This window comes from Diadema antillarum, unplaced genomic scaffold (genome assembly GCF_040938485.1).
Source record: "Diadema antillarum isolate AM-2024a unplaced genomic scaffold, OU_Dant_1.0 seq00001698_RagTag, whole genome shotgun sequence".
In the NCBI taxonomy this organism is placed as follows: domain Eukaryota; kingdom Metazoa; phylum Echinodermata; class Echinoidea; order Diadematoida; family Diadematidae; genus Diadema; species Diadema antillarum.
This window is the reverse complement of record NW_027272389.1, coordinates 773,319-800,000: the sequence shown is the minus strand read 5'-3', so window position 1 is coordinate 800,000 and position 26,682 is coordinate 773,319. Positions and strand designations below refer to the sequence as shown.

At 37.6% G+C, this 26,682-nt stretch overlaps 1 protein-coding gene across 1 annotated transcript in view; it reads left to right on the top strand.

The window, feature by feature from the left end:
• The first annotated feature begins 1,015 nt into the window (after nt 1-1,015).
• The window catches only part of LOC139711748 (ras-related protein Rab-8A-like), a 29,822-nt gene continuing 4,155 nt past the window's right edge, over nt 1,016-26,682 (top strand). The window contains exons 1-4 of the mRNA XM_071623603.1: nt 1,016-1,193; nt 15,223-15,283; nt 18,834-18,894; nt 19,900-19,977. Of these exons, the coding sequence (XP_071479704.1) occupies nt 1,070-1,193; nt 15,223-15,283; nt 18,834-18,894; nt 19,900-19,977 (324 nt within the window). The 5' untranslated portion in view covers nt 1,016-1,069. The remainder of the gene's footprint in view (nt 1,194-15,222; nt 15,284-18,833; nt 18,895-19,899; nt 19,978-26,682) is intronic.

The following is a 26,682-nucleotide window of genomic DNA, read 5'->3' as shown; positions in this document are numbered from 1 at the left end:
AGTACTATTCGCTTCGGGGCTGCGCTCCTCGACAGTGCAGTATCATTTAAGGATCATCTCTGATTGATGATAGTTTTAACCAGAAACTCTCAAGGCAAAGTATATTTGTATACTACTGCTACTACTACCACCACTACTCTTGACTACCACAACACTTGCCACCACCACCATATACCTACTGGCACGCATTATGATATAAAGCTAATGATATACGAATATTAGATACATAAGCTGTATAGAGTATCTCTGCACGAAGTAACTACTAAAGAATAAAATTTAATCAAAAGTTATCTTTGAGAAATACTGAATCATGAATCCTGGTAGTCCCTATAGCATTACGAAGTCACTTCTTTAACATCGAGGCTCAATAGCACAATAATAGCAGCGTTTGAATATTCCTACACGAAATTCAGCCCTTAACTCGTCGTATCAATAGTCTCTGGTTATAGCTTCATGAGATTATAATGACGTGATTATAATGATTAACAGTGCCTGACTCTAATTTAATTTACTCTAAAATTTCAAGGCGTACTAGAGCCCAGGCATAGAAATGTGATTTTGTATATCACATTCAAAGTGAAGGGCAAGATTTGCTATGCCCGTGACAAATACTGTTGTTGTTGTTGTTTTTGTATTTGAGGCGCGTCATTCAAATATGAATATTTACGCCTTTATCTTTATAATATAATTATTTTACATATAATAAATCAATAAAAATTACTAACACAGAACATACAGGTCTTCGCTTCAGACGCAGAGCAATCCTAGCATAAGTTTTGCTGGTCGGGCATCTTCAAATTGCAGTCTTTTAAAAACGGAAAGGAAAACACTCTAAATTACATATTCCTGTATAGATTTGACATTTCCTATCCTAAATAGTCTTTATAGACAACAAGCTTTACCAGACAGACGTACCATAATAGCACCTACACTAGAGTTTGAAATACCCGGAAGTGTCCTATCTGCAGGATGACGTCATAGGGTCTCCTATAATTTATGCAAATGAAGCCAGGGTGTTTCCAAGTCCGTACTGTAGCCGAAGAGTTTTAGTGGGACTATTACAAGAAAAATGGCGAAAACGTACGATTTTCTCTTCAAGTTACTGTTAATAGGTGACTCAGGAGTCGGGAAGACGTGTGTACTATTCAGATTTTCAGAAGATGCTTTCAATTCGACGTTTATTTCAACGATAGGTGAGTGTTGTAGTGGTGTGCTCTTTGAGTCTGTCGACTCATCGGAACTTGTCCCACACATAAGCACTGCCTGCCGCCTGCGTGTTTCTGCTGCTTTTGCCTGAAGTTACGCAGCAGCGCCACGGCGAGGCGAGACGCGAGTAGTGTACGTAGTGAGTGATATGACCAGGTGGTGAATCCTGCGACTCTGTCGTTCACGTACCTTGTCCTTGATAGTTGATGGCTTTTTGAACGAAGAAAGGGGGAAAAAAAGAGACGATGAAGTTGTCATTGACTAACAATCTTGATACGTCAAACGGCCGTCAAACATTTGACATAGATTCTTTTAAAACCCATACTCGTCGGTCTCGAAACTCGAGTCTATTTTTGATCTGCATGTAGTTTACCGCAATGCCAATGATTCGGGAATGGGTGACTCAAACAGGCCACATCTGAAAAAAAAAACATATTCTACCACTGGTGTGGCCATGTTTGTATAAGAATTTGTAGGGAAATCTCCTGTTGTAGCTTCAAAATTTGTATCACCTGTAATCTAGACGGCATAGAGCCGTGCCATCTAGAGAAAATCCTGTGGTTACATAATACACTGTCTGTAGAATATAAATTTTACAGCACATTATTGGTACGCGTAGATAGACGTACAGTGATAGTGTAGTGGTGGTATTGTAACTGAGCATCACAGACTCAGGCAGGACCTGATGTGTTGCCAATAGTATTTCTATTTCTATTTGTTTATTTGTTTATTTATTTATTTATTTATTTATTCTACTTCTGTTACTTCTGTTGAAGTGCAATAACAACGAACATCAAGTTTTCAGGTGTAAGGCCTAGTGCCATACTGGTACATGTGATATACTCTTTATTTATTTATTTTATTTTTTTGTCCCTGAACAATAAAGTGGACAGTTCAAAGAAATGCACAAATCACCCCTTTATGAGCAGACATTGTGCTACGTTCTCTCAGTGTTCTCACCTACAAGTGTACATGTAAAACCAATGTCCTACAGCCCATCAGGCAGGGGCCTGTCTTATAAAGACTTGTGATAGAAATCAATCCCAATTTTTGTGTGTGCTGCAATGCAAGTTGCGATTGATTTGAGGACTTGTGATCGATTTGAAGGCTTTATACAAGACGGGACCCAGATCTCCCCAATTCTGTGATTCTGGCATATTGTGAGTGTCTGTAAATACAGTGTATGTCTACAATGTGAGCATGAATGATGCTTTCAACCTCTGCAAATATTTCAATTTGAGACGATTGTGTCATGAGATGAAAATATGAGGAATGATAGGGATTGACTCATTAGTTATACATTTCTTGTGTTACAGTATTTCTTGTGATCTTGTCCATGTGTTTGTATGTTTGTTTTCAGTCCCTTGGAGATGGATGAGTGATGAGGTCACCTAGGTTATTCCCCAAATAAAATTGATTGATAAACAAATGTTACAAGCTGCATAGACATTTTACTTTGATAAAGCTTCCAGCGTTAATTATAACCAATCTTTTCACAAGTAGTGATTTGTGAGCCCAATTTTGAAAAAGGAAATCACTCCTTGGCTTGACAATAATTTGTACATCACAGACTGTGCATACAGTGTACAATGTACATTGCATAGTCAACGTGCCATCCTTTTGTAGTTCTTTTTTTTTTTAGATTGTATTGTGCAATTGTAATAGCAATGGGGGTATTCCCCATTTACATGTACAGTAGGCTATAACTCAGAGATAGGTTTACTGCTGCTGAGAATACCATGTACACGATTGTACCAAGATGACTGACTGACAAGTAACTAAAAGATTAATTATGAAAACTTGCATCTGGGGTAATCTAAAACAATAATTACTTGGTGGATTACACTCTGGCTTCTTGTATCACAAGGGAAATGCAGATTGGGAGGCAGTGTGTCGCTGTATGCCCAGTCATCAGAAAACAAACAAACAAACAAGCAAACAAAAACCAACAGGCCACGTGTAAGACTTTGTTCTCTGACTCATGATAGTAAAAGGAAAATCCTATACACTGTTCATGTTGCAATCGCCATGTCATTTATGCATGCATAACATGTCAAAACTTGTTGTTACCACCTGTTTTGCAACCAAAGCCAAAGCAGGTAGACTTTGCATTGATATACTTCATGTGTTAATTATGTCTATTGGACAGCAAAACATTCATGCAGTTGTGTGCATGTATGTAGATTATGTAATAATTGCAGAGAATAATTCAGCTAGATGAGCAATGGACATGGCTACTTCAGCAAAAAAAAAAAGACAAAAAAAGACAAAAAGATGAAATGATAAATGAATAAATAAATAAATAGATAAACATTATCTGGAGTTGAGTTACAAATTGTAGGATTTGAATAGCAGGTTGCTACTGTTTTTCTATTGCCATCATGTACTTGATGCGTTTGATATTCTGTAAATTATAAAAATCATAGGTTGACTTCCATACACTGTCTCTGTACTTTCTTTTTATCTACAAATATTCAATATAGTCTTGAAAAATCATTTGGCTGTTTGTGTTTTTCTGTTCACTCTAATGTGCTGTGCAGGAATGGAAAGGGGGCAGAGATCTCTAATCAAGATAGAGAAACTTTGACTTCATTTTCACTAATTAGTCATCAGCTGAAAATACGTTGCCAGTACTTTGCTTTGAACGTACTAGTACATAGTTGTGTTTGTCTGTTTGCTTTGTGTTTCGTCTTCTTTGGTAATTCTATGAAGCTCTCACAGTTTAAAAATTGTGGACCTGTACAGTGTATTTCATGTAGGAAAGTAAATTGGTGGTCTCAAGATCACCAGAAGAATGAGATCTAAAGAAAAGGGATATGATTAGATGTATTTGATACTAACTTTTCTTATCATATTAAACATGAAATAACATGACTACTTTGTAGATTTTTATTTAAACAGTCTATTATAATGTCAGTCACCATTTTACAGCATTGTGTGTTGAAAGTCAGAGAGATTGCTAAGAGTCTACATACTTGTACATGTATGTCAGTTTCATTCAATTTGAAAGCAGTCTCCCACAAATTAGAAAAAACAAAAACAAAAACAAGCCAAGTGAATTCATGCAGTTGTACACTGTACATGACTGTATGTCATATGATGCTGTGTTAGATTGCACAAATTGATGCAGTGTGAATGTATTAAATGAGTATGAGGTGCAAAATTAGTAGCTAACTTGGCAAATATAATAGTATCACCAATCAGAATCATGCACTGTACACTCCGACATGGTGATGGTAACAATACACCTATGCTCTGCGCCAAGTTTTCGAGTGTGTTTTCTCATGATGTTTGTATTAATACATAGTCTGCTAGATGTCCTGTTTCGGATGCTACAATTAATGAAGGTGTCTAGTTGCAAAGGTACAATGTAGGGCAGGTACATGTAGAAATGAATAAAAATTCAACAATGCAATGAGAGTGCACATCACCAGCTCTGGAATAAAGATTTGTGGTGATTCCCAGGAAGAATGAAGCAAAGCCCTACAAACTTTCTTTACAAAGTACTGTAGCAGTGCAGTAAAAGACTTCAAAGACAGCATTACAAGTGTACGTCCAAGAATCCACACAGTAACCATTACTTTTTACATAGTCAAAATACTGCAAGAATATACCTTGGAAAAGGAGTTAACAGCAGCACTTGAGATAAAATTAAAATCTAAATGGTCTGTAATCTTTTGCGAGTTTAATAGATATGTCGATGGTAATTATAAATGATAATAGAAATAATGAAGAAGAAAATGTTGATAATAATGATAATTTTGATAGTGGTAATGAGCAATTATTATTGTCATCATCATCATCATAGTCATCACCACAATATCAGAATCAATGTTGTGATTATGAATTTTGATCTACTTCTTGTACCTGAAGGCAAAGTTTATTGGTAATTAATATTGAAAAGAAATTGGAACTTACACTTACATGAACAGGTACTGTATTGTAGATGGCATGATCTGTCATTTATACAGTGTGTACAATCAACTGTACAGTAGAGACAGAAGATATGATTTGTATGATTAATAACAGGGTGTTTATTTTACACCTTATCTCTAGACAACACAATGGAGATGAGTACAAGACGTGTACACTTGTAGAAGTCAGGATACAGATTTTGAAAGGATTTTTAACTTGGAAAAAAGCATGTTAATTTTAGACATCCCAAGTTTGTCCCATTGATAATTTGAACAGCGTGTTGTGGTGATAGTGTACTTACAATTGTGTATGTAGTTTAGTCTACTGCTTTTAATACTAATATCATCAATTATTCGTCCATGGACTTGGCATGACATGCCCAACAGCTTCGTTACAAGGCCAGCATCATAATCGGCAAACCTCAAAGCACTATGAGCACGAGTCACCCCACCCGTGACTCAATTCGCATTCTCAATGAGTTTCCACGTCCGACAACCCACTACCTGGGTGCGATGATTGCGCTCTACCAACATGTGTATGCTGTGGGATGGTGCGCCGCGCATCGTTCAGCCCCAACCGTTTTGCCCGCTGCCAAGAGAAGTTCAAGGTTGTCTTGGGTCGTGCCAGACAAGCTGTTGCCCATAGCAATTTGCAAATGACATTCATTAGCTGGAAAATTAAGGAAATGGTAAGCCTAGACCATATGCTGTGATGTGTGAATAGTGGATGCAACCTCACATGAGCACATTGCTATAATATGTACTTCATGTCAATGCATTTAAAGCTTGAGATTATCCTTAAAATTCAAGATTCTTTTTTTTTTTCTCCAGAATCTCTGTATCCCTTTTAAGATTGTATATTTATTTTTAAGTGCAGACATCTTTTATATAAAAAGAACTCTTGGAGAGTAACAATAAGAAATCTGTTCATATGTGTGATATTGTGACAAGCAAAACTAGTGGCCTAATGGTGAGCAATTATAAAGTTAAGCCCTCATAACACAGAGTACACAGTACAATGATGTACTTTGTAAATTTTGCTTTTACAGTTTGGCCAGTCCTCATGTTCAAGAATTCATAGATTTTACATTTCATCTATGTTAAAAAAACTTTAGCTACAAAATGTAGTTTGATATGAACTGTGCTGATCTATATATTTAAAAAAAAATAGCTGAGGTAGTAACAACTGCAGTAAATTTAGCAACCAAAATGGCAGGCAATATTGTGTTTGACTGTAGAAATCACCTTGTGCATTGTGCATTGCAGTGCGAAAACCAACTATCCGATACTGAATTACACAAACTGACTGCAAAATTATTTTTATATCATTTTTGCCCTATATTTGGGGTGAAAATGGAGGGGGGTGGGGGGAGGGGGATATATGATAGCATAGTATTGTCAAGTGCTGGTCTAAATTAGTGTCATTGTTTGAACCTGTACCAAAGGACAACTACTGGGTAGTTGTCCCTTTTCCCAGTTGTACTGTGAAATGAATAGTGAAGATGTGCCACCCCCCCCCCCTTTTTAAAGATGATCTGAAGTTCGTACTTCCACCTGCACTCGTGCAAAACTACGTTGCATGCTAGTTTTGTTTCATGTGTAGGAATGCAGAATGCAAAGATAAGTGTATAATATTTTCTTTGCACAAACAAACCACTGCTGGTATTCACTGAGGGAAGTTTATAGTACACAGCTATATGTTTAGGAGTAAACAAATCGTGTGTTTATGGAGAGATAAACTTGCAGGGTGGAATGATATATGAAGGAAAGAAACATACAATGTACAGATATACATTGTATATTGGATATATCACCCCCCCCCCCCCACACACACACACAAACACAACACACACACACATACAGTGTACACATACGTACACTGTATACACACATACTGTTAGGAGGCTGTGGGCACTCACTGTAAATGTCCATATTTTTGCGTGATTAATTTTTCACGCTTAGGGGCTCAAAGACATATTCACGTGATCTTGAATTATATGCTTCACGATTATTAACCCATTCAAAATGTGCAGAGAAAATTGTTATTAAAAGCCAAAAGTAGCATGAAATGCGCAAAAATTAATGCACAGTGAAAATGTGTGCGTTCACAGTATCGGATTGTTTGAGAGGGGTGATATCACCACAGGCAGTTTGGTAGCCAGAGGCTTAATTAGCCTGCTAGCATGGCGTGCCACCAGCGTGGACTACAGTGTATGCATGTACTCAGTTTGTGAGTAAATAGAAGTTTGTATGACTCAGCAGCCAAAATGAGGAAGAGAGAGAGAGAGAGAGGGTATGCGAGGTCATAATGCTATTCTCAACCGCCAGTTATGTGCCAGTGATGTCCCTGCGAAATGCGGCAGTAGGGGAGAGATGAGTTATGGGCAACTCATCGGCCTGTCACTGCCCTTCCTCCCTCGTAGTTGGTCATGTGTGAGATATTATGCAATCGAGCTCAACGCTTTTCTCTTTCCCCTTGGGCACCAAGAAGTGTCCTCACTTGAATCGACAGTGACAGTGTCCCAGTTTCCTTCTGATGAGCTGACTCACCCTACTCATTCTGCCTCGCTCAACTCAAATTGATATAATTTGGAAATACAATGTATAACAGTGTGTAATGTATATTTTGCCCTCCAAAACATATTATTCCCCTTCCAGTAATGAGTGACATACACATGTAGTGCGTAAAAGATCACCATATACTACTACCGTATTTCACATAATATACTAGTACTGTATTGCCCTCCAAAATATGTTACTGTCACCATGGTGACTGTCACTGAAAACTGCACTCTCCTTCCTGAAATGAATGACATACAATATAGTGTGAGGAAGGTCAACTTTACACCATATTTCTTACCAAATTTTTCACCAAGTAATTTTGTTCAGCTTGCTTACTACCCTAAAATCTATGATCTTTAGATTGCAGTGTCTTGTGTAGATCTTTGAATTTGTTTTAAGATGATTAAATTGGACAAGTGCAGTGTATGCTTGACCCATTGATACCATTTTAGGAGGGCAGTGCTAAATGTTGAAGAATGGCCTTAATTGCATTCCTTGCAATGTTTGACCAGTGATAAGCTTTAGGAACTCCTTAACGAGCTGTATGAACCTGCATTTGAATTTTAATCTTGGACTGATAACTTGTATTTGCTCTTTACATTTACAATCCGTACAAGGAGATCCTGTACTGTACATGACATGTACATGTACGTATTTGTAGGTCTCACCAGGTAGAGTTTTTGTCTCGCCCACCGGAGGTGACGGCGAGACTAAGGGATCCAAATGGCGTCCGTCCGTCGTCCGTCCGTCGTCTGTCACATTTGAGGTCATATATTAAAGAGTATGTGCAAGACTCTCTTTTCTATGTTAAAGTTTACCTGCAAGACTCTCTTTTGACAAATAACCTCACATAAGTTGCTTAGATTACAACCTAACTTGGGTCATAGATGCACTGGGGGTACAGCTGTACCTTCATGTTATGGTGCCGTTGGAGGTCACAGGATAAGGTCAAAGGTCATTTGAGGTCATACGTTAATGTTGCTACAATGGCAATCAAACTTGGGTGATGGATGCACTGGGGGTACCTTCATGTTATAGTGCCGTGAGAGGTCACATGATAAGGTCATTTGAGGTCATACGTTAAAGTTTACTTGCAAGACTCTCTTATCACACGTAACTCCGCACATGTTGCTACAATGGCAATCAAACTTGGGTGATGGTAGATGTCTCTTGGGAAATTGAAGGTAACCACAAGGTCAAAGGTTACAGACAGGGGTCAATGAACTTTTAGGCCCAATGTTAAGTTTTTAGGGCGCATTTCGTTTATGGCTCATAACTTTTGATCCCTTTGTCCGTTTTGATCAAACTTGGATGGAAGATGTCCCTTGGGGAGGTGAAGGTCGTCACAAGGTCAAAGGTCACAGACAGAGGTCAACAAACTTTAAGGGCCCAATGTTATATTTTTAGGGTGCGTTTTGATTGTGGCTCATAATTTTTGATCCCTATCTCCGTTTGTGACCAAACTTGGACGGTAGATGTCCCTTGGGGAGTTAAAGGTCATCACAAGGTCAAAGGTCACAGAAAGGGGTCAACAAATTTTTAGGGCCTAATGTTAAGTTTTTATGGCGCGTTTCGATTATAAATGGCTCATTACTTTTGATCCCTTCGTCCGTTTGTGACCAAACTTGGATGGTAAATGTCCCTTTGGGTGTTGAAGGTCACCACAAGGTCAAAGATCATAAGCAGGTCAATTTCTTGGAGTTATAAAAAATATTAATTCCTTGTACGCGAATGGGCGAGACACAATTTGGCGATTGCCTTGTTCTCAAATATTGCATACAGTCAAACTATCCTGTATGCTTAGAAACAATGAAGGAGTCATTCCTGGAGGAAAGTGTGCAATTTCGTACAAATATTGCTTTCCTAAATGAAATAAAGACATGTACCATGTATATTTGCATTGTCAGCCGCATAAAACAAGTTGTAGCCAGATTCTTTAAAAATTTATGTTGTGTTCACCACCAAGAATTGTAGAGCTCAGGGTACAGTTTCATGAAACTTGTAAGCCCAGACAAGTTGTCAGTTTCTGACAATCACCATAGTAACACTTAGTGACCAGAGCTCTCAGCCAATCAAAACCAAGGATTTTACTGAAATTGTCAGAGACCGACAACTTGTCAGAGCTGACAACTTTCGTAAAATGGTGCCCTGATTAGAGCAGTGTATAATAGACAACATTGTATGTGGCACAGGTTTGTAAAAATGAGGACCGGTACATGTGAAGCTTACTGTGTTTTTTTTTTAAGGAAGTACAAAGTGTATGATCCAAGGTATGTGAGAAAAGGGGTAAAATATCTCAGTGTGACAAAATAGGTACAGATAACAATTATGTCGGTATTGATATAGATAATGTCACAACAGCAATAACAAAGTACACTGTACATACAAATTGTAACACTGACAGATTTAACAAATCCTTCTACCACTGCTACTACTACTACTACATGTACTACTACTACTACTACTACTACTACTACTACTATAACTACATAAATACTACTTTTTACAATTGCAAAATATAACAGTATATAGTGTAATTACAGTGTATTTTGTTGATAATGATGATAATGACATTACTACTACTAGTACCACTAATAGTAGCAGTAGTAGTAGTAATACTTACTACCACATTGTACTGCTACTACTACTACAACTTGTACCTGCTATTTCTACAAAGTATGTACTTTATAAACACATCTACTGTTAATATGACTGGCAATTATGGGGTGGTAGTAATAGTGATGTTAATAGTAAACTATTAAAAGTGATAAAATAGTTTTGAGCATGTGCCATTTTGGTATTGCAGATTAGTGCATATTATGACGCAATCAGTCCTTTTGCAATTACATGTATATTGTGAAATACTTTGATGCTTTCAAGGCTTGCAAAATTACAATATGTGGAGTCACTGAGTCACTGTTTTGAAGAGATCTGGCACATTTGTGATTTCCTTGCTTAATCTGTGGCCCGTTGCATAAAACTTACCATTGAATTTCAATGGTAACTACCGTCAAAATTAGGCGTCACAGCCAATCAGCATCAAGGATGATAAAATTTACCGCTGATTTGAAGACTCACCGCTAGAAAGGAGCGGTAAGTCCAGCGGTAAGGGTTTTATGCAACAGGGCCCTGGACTGTTCAGTTACCGGAACCATATTTTGGAGCAATAGCTTATGAGTGGCTGTTGATTCTACATCTCTGATGTGGTGTTGCAATTATTCTACACCCCCCCTTCCCCTGGGGGGAGGGGGAAGGGGGGGGAGGGGGAAAGGGAAGAGTAGTCAAGGTACTTTTTGGTCATCATGTCATGTCAAGCATATCGGCCCTATGGATGCCTGTGCTGTCCATATTCATGCACCATATGTCCACTGGCTTGGTACAAGTATAGGATATGTATAGTGAAATCACTTGCATGTTTATCATAGCGAGCTGCCTCGTAGATGGATCTTTGGATACAATGACCCAGTTATAAATCCATTTCAAGGTTCTACAGAGTTGTGATGCACTTTGTGTTACAAGTGTATCAAATAGAAATGCAGTTTATGACACAATTTCTTTGATTTTTAAATATTTTTTTGTTTTTGTTCTAGAAGTAGCCCCACTACATCCATCATTATCATAAGCTGAATTTGTCTGTCATAGATACATTGTATGTCATAGACATTTGTATGAAATATTTCAATCAGGCTGTCAATTTTCTACCATCATGTGTCATCACCTCATCTATTCCCCTCCCCCGTAAAAAAAAGTCCCCCCCCCAAAAAAAAACAACAAAACAAACAAACAAACAAACAAACAAACAAACAAACAAACCAACACATGCACACTTTGTTTTATTTTTATCAATCCTTTATTTTTCTCTCTTTTTCATGTTAAAACAGTATGCAAATTAATTCATGACAACATAAACAAATCTCATTATAGCAACATGCATGTAAATTCCACATTGTCAATATTACGAATGAAAAAAAAAGCATTTTGGTAAAAGAAGGAAAAGAAACAAACACATCAAACAAAAGGAATCAAGACACCCCCCACCCCCACCCCAACCAACTCCATATCTGGTGAACCCGCTTGCCGTCTCTTTTTTTTTTTTGTCAATCTTTTATTTTTCTATATAAACAATATAACAAATTAATTCATGACAAGATGACATGACACACACACACACATGAGACACACACACACACACACACACACACACACACACACACACACACAAAGCTATGACTATTGAGGCCAGATTGATGAGGTATGCATAAAGCCCAGATAAATGTGCATTCAGCTCCTGAAGCCTCTCTTGACCACATTATAATAAACATAATACTTTATAAGCTGTTATATTCATGTACCTGGTCAATATATATAGCACAATCAGGGTATGCAATTGTGTAACAGGGCAAAAATGAAAAAACTTGGTGAAAATGCTTTTTTTGTTGTTTGTTGTACTAGCTGAGTGTTCAAATTTTCATTTCATGTAAAGAAAGAGTCAAAATTTTGCATTAAACTGCGCATAAATTAGCATTTAAGTTAGGGGTGTCGAATTACATTGAAATGACTAATATATTGGAAAAATTCATTAAAAAAAAGGAGAATTTTTTTTTTCATCTGATATTGCTGTTAGATATTCCTGATAAATATCCCTTTCATTCACCAGCACATAGCCATGACATATCACAAAATATGAATGAATTTCATATTTTTACTTCTCGAAATGGATGATCAATTTTGTAGGCATTATTTTGAATTCAAATAAAACCACTTTTACATATTTTATCATATTTCACTTTTGCTAAAGAGTGAAGAGGCGAAACTTTCAGGAATAGGTAACAGACATATAGTGGCCATTATTACAAATTTTTATGAAATTTGGGCTGGTACTTTGGAAGATATTATATTTTTCATCAAAAAATTATCTGTACAGTTTGACCTTGAATGTGCGCACAGTGTTTGGATCAATTCTCATATTTGTAGACACAGATAGAAGAATGAATGTGAGATTTATGATGACTTGAGTTGATATCCAAGCTGTGACACTCAAACAATGACATACATTGTATTAAGCCAAAATACTATGTTTTTGCTTATGATATCTTTAGAAATTGAACAAGCATTGAAATATGAATACTGAACACTTATCATATGACCTTCATGCAGTATAACATGGGCGTGTATCGCACTTTTTTATGCTCAGCAATTTGTAAAAATATAAAAAAATAAGTTCCTATTGCTCAAATTTCACATAATAGATTTGTACAATTCATGGTTAAAAAAACAAGGATATTCAATAAGGGGAAAAGATTCTTTAAAGTAGTCAAATTAGGATATACCCCACTGAAAATACTGAAAAACGGCTGCACTTATTTTACTCAGCATTTGAAAATGGCTCAAAACTCAAAACTGGCGGAACATTTATTGGCAAACAGCGCACCATATTGTAGTGTGTCTTCAGTACTTTCAGGAAAAGCAGAAAAATAAGCTGTTTCTCCATGTATAGCTGTACAGCATGGGTTAAAAGGTCACAATGTCACAAAAATAAGCCAGCATTACACTCTTACCAGGATGGGACTTCAGACCTCATAACTTTCTCCAGCTGAAAGAACCACTGTTTTTTATTGCATGCAAGCAATGCCAGGAAAAAATCCATTAATTTGATACCAAACACATAGGGGTAGACTTAAAATATGGACCTCAAATCTTGATTTTACGTAAGTTGTAAAACGCTTTTTTTGACGCATTACGTGGGTTTTGGGGGACTTTTTGGTAATTAATCTTTAATAATTAACAGTAAATGAGAAGAAATTAGCTATTGTCTTACCACATGTGATTACTGATGTCTTAGCATGCTGCATGTGAATTTTTAAGTCAGTTGGTGCATTCTTTTAGAAGTTACAATTTTTTAAAGTGAGAAAGTCATGATTGCATACCCTGATTGTGCTTATCACCACAGGTATTTTCACCAATGAGAAGGTCACATACATTTTTGGGAGATGTTGTTTTCACAAATGGATACCGACAAGATAGTAGATGTACTATTTCCCTAGCGCATGGTAACATTTTTGCGTGTTGTTAAATTCGCGATCCAACTGTGATTGGTGAAATTCGTGAAAATTAAACCCTCGCAAATATAACAGTTTATACAGTAATCTGTATGCTGCTCATTCAGGATGAATGCTGCACCATCAGTACGAGCAGCTTCCATTCACACCAAGTACTGTATAGATATCATACCGTTCCAGGAATGAATGTTGGTGTTGTGAAACCAAACTGATTATGAGTGACTCAACTGTATTGATCTAATGTTGGTGACAAATTGTAGAGGGATTGATATGACAAGCAATGCCACACACACACACACACACACACACACATATGGAGGCATGCACACACACTTGTATGCACCTACATGTAATATACACGTGCATACACTGTATACAGCTGTACATTGTACGCTGTACACACATGTGCACACACCCAATATTTTTGCATGTTTGGGTCAAGTGCAACAGAAATACAAAGGTACCCTTTCAGAGAAAATTGAAAGTGCTATTTTCCTGCAACTTGCTCGCAATAAACTCATTGTCACATCTTCTTTATACATTGTATACGTGTATTCACATGTATGTGATACAATATGCCTTCAGGATAAGATTCCAGTGATTTTTTGTGAGTTTTTGTTTTCATGTTCATGAGACTGAATTTAAGCTTACCGACAAAAATATGTATTAGTGAATGAATAAATGAGTATGAAGAAAAAATAATGACTGCCAAGAAGCTACGTGTACCATTCAGAGAGAAAAACCAGCGTGACATTAACAGAAAATCTACAAGCTTTGCTTTTCAGTAGGTCCCCTATCTCCATCCTCCACTTCATTCATCACCCAAATGTCTTACTTCTTCAATCCCCAACAAAAGTATACTGTACTCCACTCTAATTGATATTGATATTCCTTCACTTTCATTCACATTGTGACTATATTAACGTTGAGATGGAGAAAAACAAAACAAAATATACACTTGAACTGAACTTGAATGGAAATGAACATGCATGTCTGTGTCTACATTGCCTGTCTCCCATGACCAAGCAAAGTAATCTAGAATTATATGTGTGGGGTGTTGCATGAAAGATCTTTGAACATGATGTACTGTGTACGTACATGTATTTCCCAGAACGTTTAGCTACATTGTACATGATTCTCTGAAAATCCCAGTTGTTCCAAAACTACAGTGTAAATGCTGAAAAATGACCACATCTGCAGTGACAGTACAAATGTGTACTAGGTACCTGTGATATGAGGCTCAAAAAGTAATTTAGGTTATACACAAGATGAAATGTGCCATGAGTCTTTAATGTGTCTGTATTTAAAGTAGAGGCAGAAATAAAACAAACAAACAAACAAACAAACTTAGACATGTCTCTGTGTGGTATTCATCTACTTTCATGGCAATGTTACCAGTATTTAATGAGGTCTACCAAGTATCAAGTGCTATCCTTGAATGTATTTTTTTTTTCTTTCCCTCTCTCTTTCCTTCCCTGCAGGAATTGATTTCAAGATTAGGACGATAGAATTAGATGGCAAGAAGATCAAATTACAAATATGGTGAGTACGATCATTTTTTTATCTATTTCTTTTTCCTTGGCTACATGTACTCGGGGTAATTTTCTGCTGGGTCCTTGTAGCCCCACTGTGTATATTGCGTGTGACCATTTATATAGATGAGTAAAGAGTGCTATCATCTCTGTCACATATCTTGCAATAGACTAAGACTTGAAAATCTTAAGCAGATGCTTGTCCGTAGTATAAACATGCATTTATAACCGATACTGTTGAAGTGCACGGCAGTACACAGTTGAAGAACTTACCAAAAATTCAATGAGTCAACCCTGTCTTCTACTTTTTTGTGTATTTAACTAATTTTTGTCTTTTTTTCCCCATTGAAACATCTGCTCATCTGTACATGTTTCAGGTCTCCTCCTCCTCCTCCGTATAGGCTTCCTAAAAGTTTGTATCCTATTTGGTGATTAAGATTGGCACTAGGATATTGCCAGATGCTGAGGGGGATTACACATCTCCAGGAAAAATTGAAGCAGATGTTTTGGAAAACCTGCTCCTCAAAGAACGACATTTGAACCCCCCCCCCCCAAAAAAAAAAAAAAAAAAAAAAAAGAGAGGAAGATATGAAGTCTAGCCAACAGCAATATTGAGATTGAAAATGTAAGGGATAAGTGATGATCAAAAGCTGAAGCCTTGTGCTTGATTCAGTATTTTTACGCGTGGGTCCACTGTATCAAAACACATTACTCAACACACCATACACACACACACACAAACATGCAACGCACGCACACACATGTATCTTTACCACCGAGGACAATCAAAGTACTAAGACCCCGTTTACAGTGCGGGGCTGGGCCGAGCCCGGCCTCAATTGTGGGGCCGAGCCCCACAATTTTGTCCGTTTACACTGCCGGGCTCAGCCAGGGCTTTTAATTCAAACCTTTTAGTATTTTGTCGTAGTGGCGCTCTGCTTGTAAACAAACGCAATTTGGTATAGTCTGATTTCCAGACCAATTGCCAACTGGACTCCGCTTTGTCGCCACCTTTGCCGAAGGAAAAATCCTTTGCAGGACAAAACCACCTCAAACTATACTAGTTTTCGACGTTGAGGGCGTTAATATCCTTAATAGTGAAATAGTATGGACAGAGGGTCTGGAAGCCAGACTAAATTTGGTACCGCTTTTGGCCCAGTTTGCGTTTACACTGAGAAAAGGCTGAGCTCGGCCGTGGCTCGGCCGCCGCCGAGCCCGGCCTTTTTGCTCACTGTAAACGGGGTCTAGGTCAGTGTCTTGTGAGGACGTTCATCACAAAGTTGTGTTTGGATTGTGTAGCTTAGTCATACCAAGGAGGTATCACACGCTTGGTCACACAGAATGACTCTTCTCCAATATACTTACATGTGAATCTGAATGTTGTGGAATTGAAAAGTGAATCAGAAAAAGAAAAATAACAAAAAACCTTCAGTGATTGTAGCAGTGTGAAATCATGGATAATGCTGAACTGTGTAGGAATTCTGTCACTAATATATTTTGAAAGTACATTAGCAAACATTGAAGAGAAAACACACCTTTTTTAATGACTGTTTTTAAAAGAATTTTGAGAACTGTTTCGCTTCATATTCTATCAGTTTCAAAAATGTATTATTTGTGCATACATGTACAAATAAGATGGGAAAATAACTTTATGACCAAAGCAATGAGATGTTGACATATTTTTGCATATACACTGTATGCACACATGTACATGTCTGTATGTTTTGTATGGATTTGCAGTATGAAGACTTATGCAATCTAGTGGTGTCGTAATTAATATGTCGTGTACACTCGTATCTGAAAGCCTCCTGTGGAGACACCACAGCTGCAAATGTTGAATACTATGCAGAAAGGGTGCATTTCATCTGCATTCTCTCGATATATGCCATTGATATGCAAATTTGATCAAAACATAATAGGTTTATTGATCACATGGTTATGAATCACATGATGTGGATCACCAAACTGCCCCATGTGTCAAGCCAGATGTACATTCTACACATGTATACTACTGTACACTCAATGTAACAGTATGTTTGCAACTACAGTAGAGTACCCTTTGTCAACTGTGGCTGTTGACTCTGGAATACAATGTCATATATGCATGTGGGCATGCATTGTGTTTGGCAGCAAACGTCAACAACCACTCAAGATTCCTGTTTGAAAAAAAAAAGTCACTCGAACTTTGACTCTTGAATCAGTGGTCTGCCAATGAACGGCATTACTTAGTCAAAGTATCTCATGTCGATGACATCACAGATTACAAACAAAGGGTATCGTAAAGGTTTATCTCTAGTGCACTGTTTCACAATGTAATATTCACCATGTAGCGTTTGCTTTTAGAAATCCAAATCCTATGATTCAAGTGCACCAGTCACTTAACAGTCACTTGAATTTCATTGCATTTTTCCTTATTTCACTTTATTTGGCTACATCATGAGCAAGCTGAAATATTTGTTTATTGTAGCGCCTTCAGACTAATATCAATTTGACATTTCCACAGATATAGAAAGGTACTGGTTGGGTATCATTGTCTGTATTAAATTGCAAACATTGCCAAGGAATGGTAGTCAAAGATCATATGCAGACCAAAGTCTGCTCTGTACAATATATAGTGTTTGCATAGAAGCCAGGCCTTTAGACCTTTTCCGAGTAGACTCTTAGTAGATTATCTCCCAAAAATTTGTTGAAAGACACATTACTGTTGAAGCAGAATATGGAAGGTGAAAGAGAAAGGTCACTACAAAATGATGTAGTATGATGACAGACGAAAGGTGACTGTACAATTATGTAATAAAAAAAGAAGAAGTTCTGTCTATCATATTAAAGGGATGAATGTATGTACTGGAGGGTGCCTGGACATATCAAATAGAGAATAAAACTAACACTGTCATTGGCAGGTGTATTGTGTGTGTGTATTATTTCACACCTATCATACATAGTCTATTTAAGTGCAGATGTCTATGGGCAAAATTTGATAGAAAGTGAGAATGTGTGCAGATATAGTGCTATCAACTTTAAAGGGGCTGTACAGTACTGGTTGAGGTGGGGATTCATGTTTTGAACATTCCTTAGTGAGATAATGTGAGACCTGGAAGAAATATGAAAGAGCATGTATTTTTAAGAAGGATTCAACGTTTATTTGATGAAAATTGGTTTTCAAATGGCTGAGATATCCAAAAAAGTGATAATAATATAAGACTACATACCATGCCTTTTATTAGGATCTCTTTGTTTCACCTTGTTTTTGGATATCTCGTCCATTTCAAAACGGATTTTCATCAAATAAACTTTTGATACCCCTTGGAATTGCATGCTCTTTGACATCTCGTAGAGTGGTTTCTGAATATCTCGCAAAACGTTAAAAGCTAAATCCTCACCTTGACCAAAACTGTACTCACCCTTTAAATCTACCTACGACACTTCTGTGGAACTTCTGCACCATGAATGTTTTTGTGGAGTATCTACAGATTGTACCAAGGATTTTTTTTTTTTCTACAGTGTGAATATTATTTGGACAAATGTATGAACATTTTTTTTTCTTTCTTTCATGTCATCAGGGACACAGCTGGTCAGGAACGATTCCGCACGATCACAACGGCGTACTACAGGGGAGCCATGGTGAGAGAGCTGAAAATATTGACAGGGTCCATCTCATTCCTTATAAATTGCTTCATATTATGTGGTAATATGAGTCGACATAACAAATTGAGAAAAGAACGAATGGATCTTGATTGTGAAGTGATCATGGAGAAGGTTAAAATTCTTACTTTTAGGTAGAGATCTTCCCAACCCCCCCCCCCCCTCATTTTTGGGGGAGAGTCTTTCAAAGGTCATTGACAGAGGATGGAATAAAAAATAATGTATCATGTGATATCAATTTTATTATCATAAAAATTATAATGTCCTGTCCTTGTGATTATATGTGTGTGCTTGCTTTCTGGATAACTAAATTACCTTTTGGAGTTTGGTAAGAAATAAATGCAAAAGTTAAGAAAATGCCCAAGATTTGAGGCAAGAAGGTATTTGAGCATTCAAACAGCAAACTTAAATGCTCTTTCTTCCTTTTCTTTTTTTTTTCTTTGTCTTTTTGTGTAAAATTGTTATCTTTCACAGTTTTCAGAATAAACATGTGTACATGTTACGACTGGCCCAGTGTAGATATTTCATAAGTTGTCAAAACACAACAAGGGAACTCGTCTTTACCTAGCCTACTGGTTTTGTGTTGTTGATCTCTTTGGTTTACCAACTTGGTACCCATGTCTTTCAGTGCCTGTGTATCAAGAAAGAATTTTAGCCTTATAAAAGTTAAGTGGCTACAATAATAAACATTTCATTTTGAGAAAAAAAAAATGCTACACTAAAAGTTGATTCATTCATTGTTCCTGGTACAAAGCTGAATGCTATGTAGTGTATCAACATTGTGTATCAACATTGCGTATATTTAGTAGACATTGTGTTGGTATGTGCTGGGTCATGCTGTAAATGGCTGCAGAAAGCATTATTGTGGTATACATTTCTTACCTCTAGGAATGGTCATATATCCTGTTTAGTTTGTACTTTCTTTGGGGGTCATCTGATTTTTTTTTTTTTCGTATCATGTATGTTGTATGTTTGTTTCTGAAGGGCATCATGCTGGTATATGACATCACAAATCAGAAGTCATTCGACAACATCAGGAATTGGATCAGGAATATTGAAGAGGTGAGTCAAATATCCTTGGCTGGATTTCACTGGTAATCTCTCTCTCTTATATCTTGATCTCCCCCTATATTGTCTCTCTCTTTTCTATCTATTTATCTGTCCATCTATCTATCTTTACATTAGTTTCATTATAACTCACAGTCTTTATTCTTCATTCAGACTCCGATTTAGATGTGAACCTGTTGTGAATATGGGCTAACAAACAGGCCAGTGTTACTGACAGGTAAATTCGTGGTCTAAATTTAGTGCGGAGACCATGTTTGAACCTCCCATGAGGATTCATGCAGGGCGGTCTGGGCGGTCTGGGACTCTACACCAATACGTGCATGTGGTATATACACTGCCATTGTTTGAACTTGCTGCCAAGTATCTGCGTTGGAGCCTATATCCACAGTGCCAAGCAGGAAGTAAGCTGATGAAGACACGAATAACCACAGAGTAGAGAGATTAGCAATGTCTGCTAATTGCACATATTATGTGAAATAATTGTAGGCTTGTTGTTTTCGCGTACCCAATGAGCCGCCATCGGTTCATTGTATGATGTGTTTTACCGTGCGCAAGCGTTGGGTGAGGATAAGTGTGCAAGAAATTGATATGTTACAGTTGTACATCTTTGAAGTTGTATGGTAGATACAAAATGAATAAGTACATGGTATGTAACAGTCAATGTGTCCTGTGAAATATTGTCGGGGGGGGGGGGGGTAATAGAGAATGGTGGTTATTCGGTGTCATGCCTTGTTAAATTTATTCACAGAATTAATCTAAAAAAATCCCTGAATCTTGCATATTGCTCTTCCTCACCCCACTGAGTAGCAGTGACAAGTTATTTACTTGTTGTTTTTATGCACCTTTATATGCTTGAATATGGGAATCCAAACCACTGTGATTTTATATTTTTGACCTTTATAGGCTTGAATGTAGGAATTCCCACCAATGTGATTTTGCAAGTTGTAAAAACCACAGGTTTCATGAAGATATTCTGTTCTAATGTCACAGATCTTTGCTTATTGCCTTTGTCATGCAATAGATAAACTGCTTCTCCACCCCTCCCCCTTATTTTTGGATCAAGTTTCACATTTGTGCACACATGTATATTTAGCAATACTATCAATAGCAGGGTCATGCATATTGGATGTAGTCTGTGCGTTATACACCTTGATAACCTGGAAGAATATTGTGTAGGTACAGTATGTAGGTGTATAAACAGGAATATGACACATTGCTGCATAGCATGGATGCCAGATTGTGGAAAATACAATGAGGTAGATTTGTAACAACAACTTTTACCATTGCAAAGAGGATGGGTACGAATCATTCACCATGCGTACTGTAGAACATGACAATTTCTTTGGGGGTGGGGTGGGGATGGGGGGGGGGGGGGGGGAGGGGGGAATGGGGTGGTTTCAGGCTTTCCAGCATCCATTCTATTAAATTATGCTTTACATTATGAGGTAATAACTTCATAATGATAGTGTGAAGTCAGAAGACTACATTCCCATTTTGCAGAGGATGGTAAATTTAGACATCTGGCTGCTTTTTTTTCCTCTCTCTCTCTCTCTCTCTCTCTCTTGGCTGAATATCTGTAGAATAATCACTCTTTCTACACGTATGCATGCTGTTTGTGGTTTACATTGTACATGTTTGCATCCAGCACTGTCAGAAGCGGAAATGCATCAAAAATTTATTAGATTATCCAGTTTGAATAGTATAATTACTCGGTTTATTTTTCAGTTGTTTTCTGTAAGTGTTTAATAGTCATCAGTATGTCTATACTAGGGGACCATGTATTATATGATAAAGGAGGAATTGCTGATTTTTGCAGAGGGAAAGACAGTTCATCATGTCGTAGCCACCAGAGTGTAGCCTGAAAGCCAATGTGGGAGAGTGTGCTGCATCCCAGTGTTGCGCCTCCTTCAATTCAGGAAGTGCAGTGGTGCAGGGATCCCCCCTCCAGCAAGCCACTGGGTTCTGATTCGGCAGGGGGACATTAGTCATCTCCTACCTCCAAGAAGATGGATCATCACCCTCATGTCCCTGTGTTGATTCATCATTCCTCCCATCGGCTGTGGTAGTCTTGACAATTGTCTCCTCAGACCCCTTGCTGCCACCTCCATTCCTCCTGCTATCTGCAGTAGTCTCTATGCATGTCTGTTCAGACCTCTTGTCCGATTCTACGCACATTGACTTTGTTGGTATCGACAAGTATGATAGTCTTATACTTTTGTCTCTTTATATTTCTTGCTTCCCCTGTTCCTCTGATTGGCTTTGATAATCTTGACAACTGTCACCCCAGACCTTTTTTCTTGAGCCACGTTCCACCCATAGGCTGTGATAGTCTTGATAATTGCCTCTATTGGCCGTAAAGTATTCGATGCGATAGTCTTTGCAGATGTTGACGTTTTCTACCCATTGACGCTGTTAGTGTTGACAAGTTACTCTTATAGATTTCCTGTTGCCATGTTTAGTCTACTGGCTGGAGAGAAGTGTCTTTCAGACCTTCTGCGGCTACATTACACCCATTGGCTCTGATATTCTTAAAATACAGAGTCTGTTCAGACCTTTTGTTGTTCCATCCAACCCATTGGTTGTGATAATCTTTTGATTACACATGTTGCTGCAGATGTCTTCTGGCTGCATTACCCTATCCATTGAATGTGCAAGATTTGGTGGGTGTGATTTCAGACCCGTGTATCGCAATTTGTCTCATTCCCTGTAATAATCTTTGAACAAGGCATCACCCTCTCTTCTACTTGCAATGGAATGGGACAAATTTGGAAAGAAGAGACAGACATTTGCATGGCTGCTGATAATGACTTTTGCGATCTGTATTTGGGGAATGCCCATGAAAGAAATGGAAGAAAGACAATAAAATCAGCATGAGTCACATGTTTAAAGGCAGTCGTCCATGGTCATGATGGAGAAAAGGAGGTCACCATACCATGACACTGATCTTGAGGCAATGCAAATTGATGATTTTGGGAGCTTTGCTTTGAACTGACTTTGAGTATTTTTGCAGGTACCGGATAAAAGTGTGCATAGAGTGTCCATGAATAGTCTAAGATCTGCCATTTCTCAAGCATTGAATATGAACATACACAGAGACACAAGCATGCACTCACTCACACTCACACACACACACTCTCTCTCTCATACATACAATGTATAGTTATTCAAGTCTTCAGGAGGAGCATGGTTAAAAACGTGTGGGACTTCAGACATTTTATCAGTAGTAAAGTGACTTGCCATACAATATGTGGATTTCAGGTACTGGTAACATGCTTGTATTCAATACATACTGCATTGCAGTATGGTAGATATTTGCATCAACATCATCCATTAGTCCACACTTCACTCGCTGTAAAATGTCAGTGATGTTGAGAAAATGTTCTGCTTTACATGATTCATGAGAAAGCATTTAATAAGCGTAATCACAAGTTACACGGCATAGCAGATATCCTGCACTCAAAGACTGGGGGTGGATATACTGAGTTACTGCAGACGTGTGTTGTCATTGGCAGTACTTCAAGTGTGAAAGAAATTTCTCTGTGAAGCAGATAAACTATTTGGGCGTGAAGCATCAAACTGCATGCCTGACTGTTTATTGTGTATTTCACATCCATTATGTCTGGCAGCTTTACTGAAAAAAAAAGGACAAAACTAAGCAGAAGAAGATTTACAAAATTGCATCAGTGCGCTTGGTATGGAGTTACATATTGTATTATATATGCAGTGATCTGTGAATCTCATACAATGTATGTTAGCTATACAACTTACAATGTAAGAATGTAAGAATGTATGTAAGAATACTAATGTACAGATTGTATGCAAAATTCCTGTTTTGTGTAATGAGTGATTACAGTAATTGCAGTTCTATAGTGTAGACTGCAGATGTACAGTTACGAAAAAGGAAGTACAGTAGCAACATAACCGACAGTGGAGTAGATTTGTTTCCATAGTGATTCTGTCTTTGCTTGGGAATTTTTCTTTTTGATTGAAAGAACATGAAACTGAAAGAAAGCCAGTCAAAGCATGAGAACTACTAGTAATGTGAACAGGACTCACAATTTTTGCCAACAGATTTCTGTCACCAATAGTGGTCCATAAAAGGAATGAAAACTTCTAGATATCTCGGGATAATGTTTTTTCCAGATGTCGAGCCTGAGCTTGTAATGAAACAAAAGAATATACCCATTGGTGCTAGCCATTACCATTACCCGCAGACATAAATGCTGAACATTTTTAATAGTTCAGTGAGAGAGGAGTCTGCTCATTGCCATTATATCCTAACTTTTGGGTCAGTTGCCAGCTTTTAACTGTAAGGGTCCCACAACCCCTGCTACTGGTATGCAAATATTCATAAAATTTGGTGATTCATTCATTTAAAAGACGGTCTACCTCCAGGCATCTCGTACTCAAATATAAATTTCACATATATCCCCATTGAGATGTGTCATATAGTTTTTGATAGGAAGAAAAAAAGGCCTGGTAAAATCCCGAAGGGTAATTTTACATAAAAATGCTGCATGATTATGTGTTTCATCCGTGTTGATATTCTGTTAAATCAACTCATTTCACTTCAATCCACAGATGAGGGGTTGGGAAAAGGATGAGAAGGGGTGTGGTAAACATATCATAGGGGTATTTAAAGCCAGGCAGCTTGTTTAAATACTTCGTTTTGTGTCCAAGCAAAATCTATATAGAGTTTTATGTGTCTTTGCTATTTTCCCCCACTTTGAACTTGGGGGCGTTTCATAAAGCTGTTCTTAAGATTACGAATGACTTATGAGCAACTGGTGATCAGTTCTTGTGCTGAATTGAAATTCTGATAAGTATAGGACATCACAACTGATCACCAGTCACTAGTAAGTTGTTCGTAACTTTAAGAACAGCTTTATGAAGCACCCCCTGGTGTCTAACGGTATGTTGTCTTGTGATATGGTCAGAAAGGTCCATTATACTTCAATGGTGTAGGACATTTCTTCATTGTGTTCCACACAGATGGCATTGATAAGTTTGCCACACTGTTATATCACACTCCTCTCCTGACCTTGGTTGTCTAGCAGATCTCTCATTAGTGCTGATTGGCTCCAGCCAAAGCAAATCATCCACTACCATGTGAATAATATACTCTTGAAAAAAAAAACTGTTTATTCAGCTTGTCACTGACTGTATATCTTGATATATATTTTTTCATGTGTATTGCCTGACGTATTTGTATGCCTGGTACACAGCCATTAACTCTGATTAGGTGTATCTGATACCTAGTATATTATTTTGAGAAAATGTACAACAATGTATTTTCATACCTGCTTGGCTACGAAATAAATCAGTTGATCAAATCATTGTTAGCCCACTATGATAGATCCTGCAAGATGGTCCATGCTCAACACTCGGGGAAAAGTGCTACTTACATGTACATGTACAGTGTATATGCCACTATTACTCATATAGGCCTACACGGCTAATATACATTGTGCATTGTACATGTATTTTTATGGCTTATAACTCTTGACTGGGGCAGTTGTGTCTTGGCCCATCAAGATCTGCGGGATTTCATTAGCAGACACTGCTCTCTGGTCATCAAATTGGCAACTCTGGATTTTACTGGATACATTGTAACTATTAAGTAAGATATACTTGAAGTCACTACGGATGCATGAAGTCGGAATCTTCTGAAATGTCTTGCCAAATTAGAGATCAGTTGAAATATTAACAATAAACAGGTTCTTGAAATTGTAGTTAAGATTTGATTATTGTTTCTGTCAAATATACGGGGTATACCAGTAGCTCAATGCAAAGTGTACTAAAAGAAAGAAAAGGGATAAATTTGTGATCATAAATCCTCATCAGAGATTGGAAGCATAAGAAAGTAGAGTCCTCTACCAAATGACATGATGTATCGCCAATATTTGGAGCTCTGTTTTCATAGTAATTTTACAGTTTTCATTGCTCCATGTAGTGACATACCATTAATGCGTGATCCGAGATGGCACATCAGAGACGATCTCATAATATTTGAATTTTGATCAGAAAGCAATGTAATTCAAAGTGTACTCCTAGAAAATTAAATTGATATTTATATTAGCAGACCAATTACATTTTATATTATGATTTTCAAGAATCATAAACTTGAAGCTTTAAAATATGTATGGAAAGCATTTAGCCAGTGTGCCATTTTTATCATTTTTCAGATGCTGGTAGTGACCTAGAAAAAAACAAAACATTGTATATTCGGTATTGTATAGGGAGTATATACGTTGTACTTCTGCAGGGTCTAATCATAAATTTTTATCTCATATGACCATGGTCATGTGACCCTGTCAGATATGATTGGTGCACAGAGTCATCAACCAAGATATTACCAGTTTTGCATCTGTGTTTTCCTCAGTACTTCATACCTCTTTTGCCCTGGAATAGTGAGCATAGAAGTGTAATAATCATCAAAGCTGTCACCACGGTAGCATATACCCCTACATTACTACCCCCATCCTCTTCCCACAATACCTCTTACAGACTGTGCGGGTCTGTGGGTCGCTCAAATATTCTACTCACAGCAACAGCCTGGAAAGTTGAAAACATAATTCAAGGCCTACTAACTGGGGCTTGCGCCCTGGTAGAATATTTGTGAACAAGCGATGAATGATGTGGAATCTCTGGAAATTTGAAATTTTTTGCCTGATGCATCAAACGTGTGCACCACAGAAG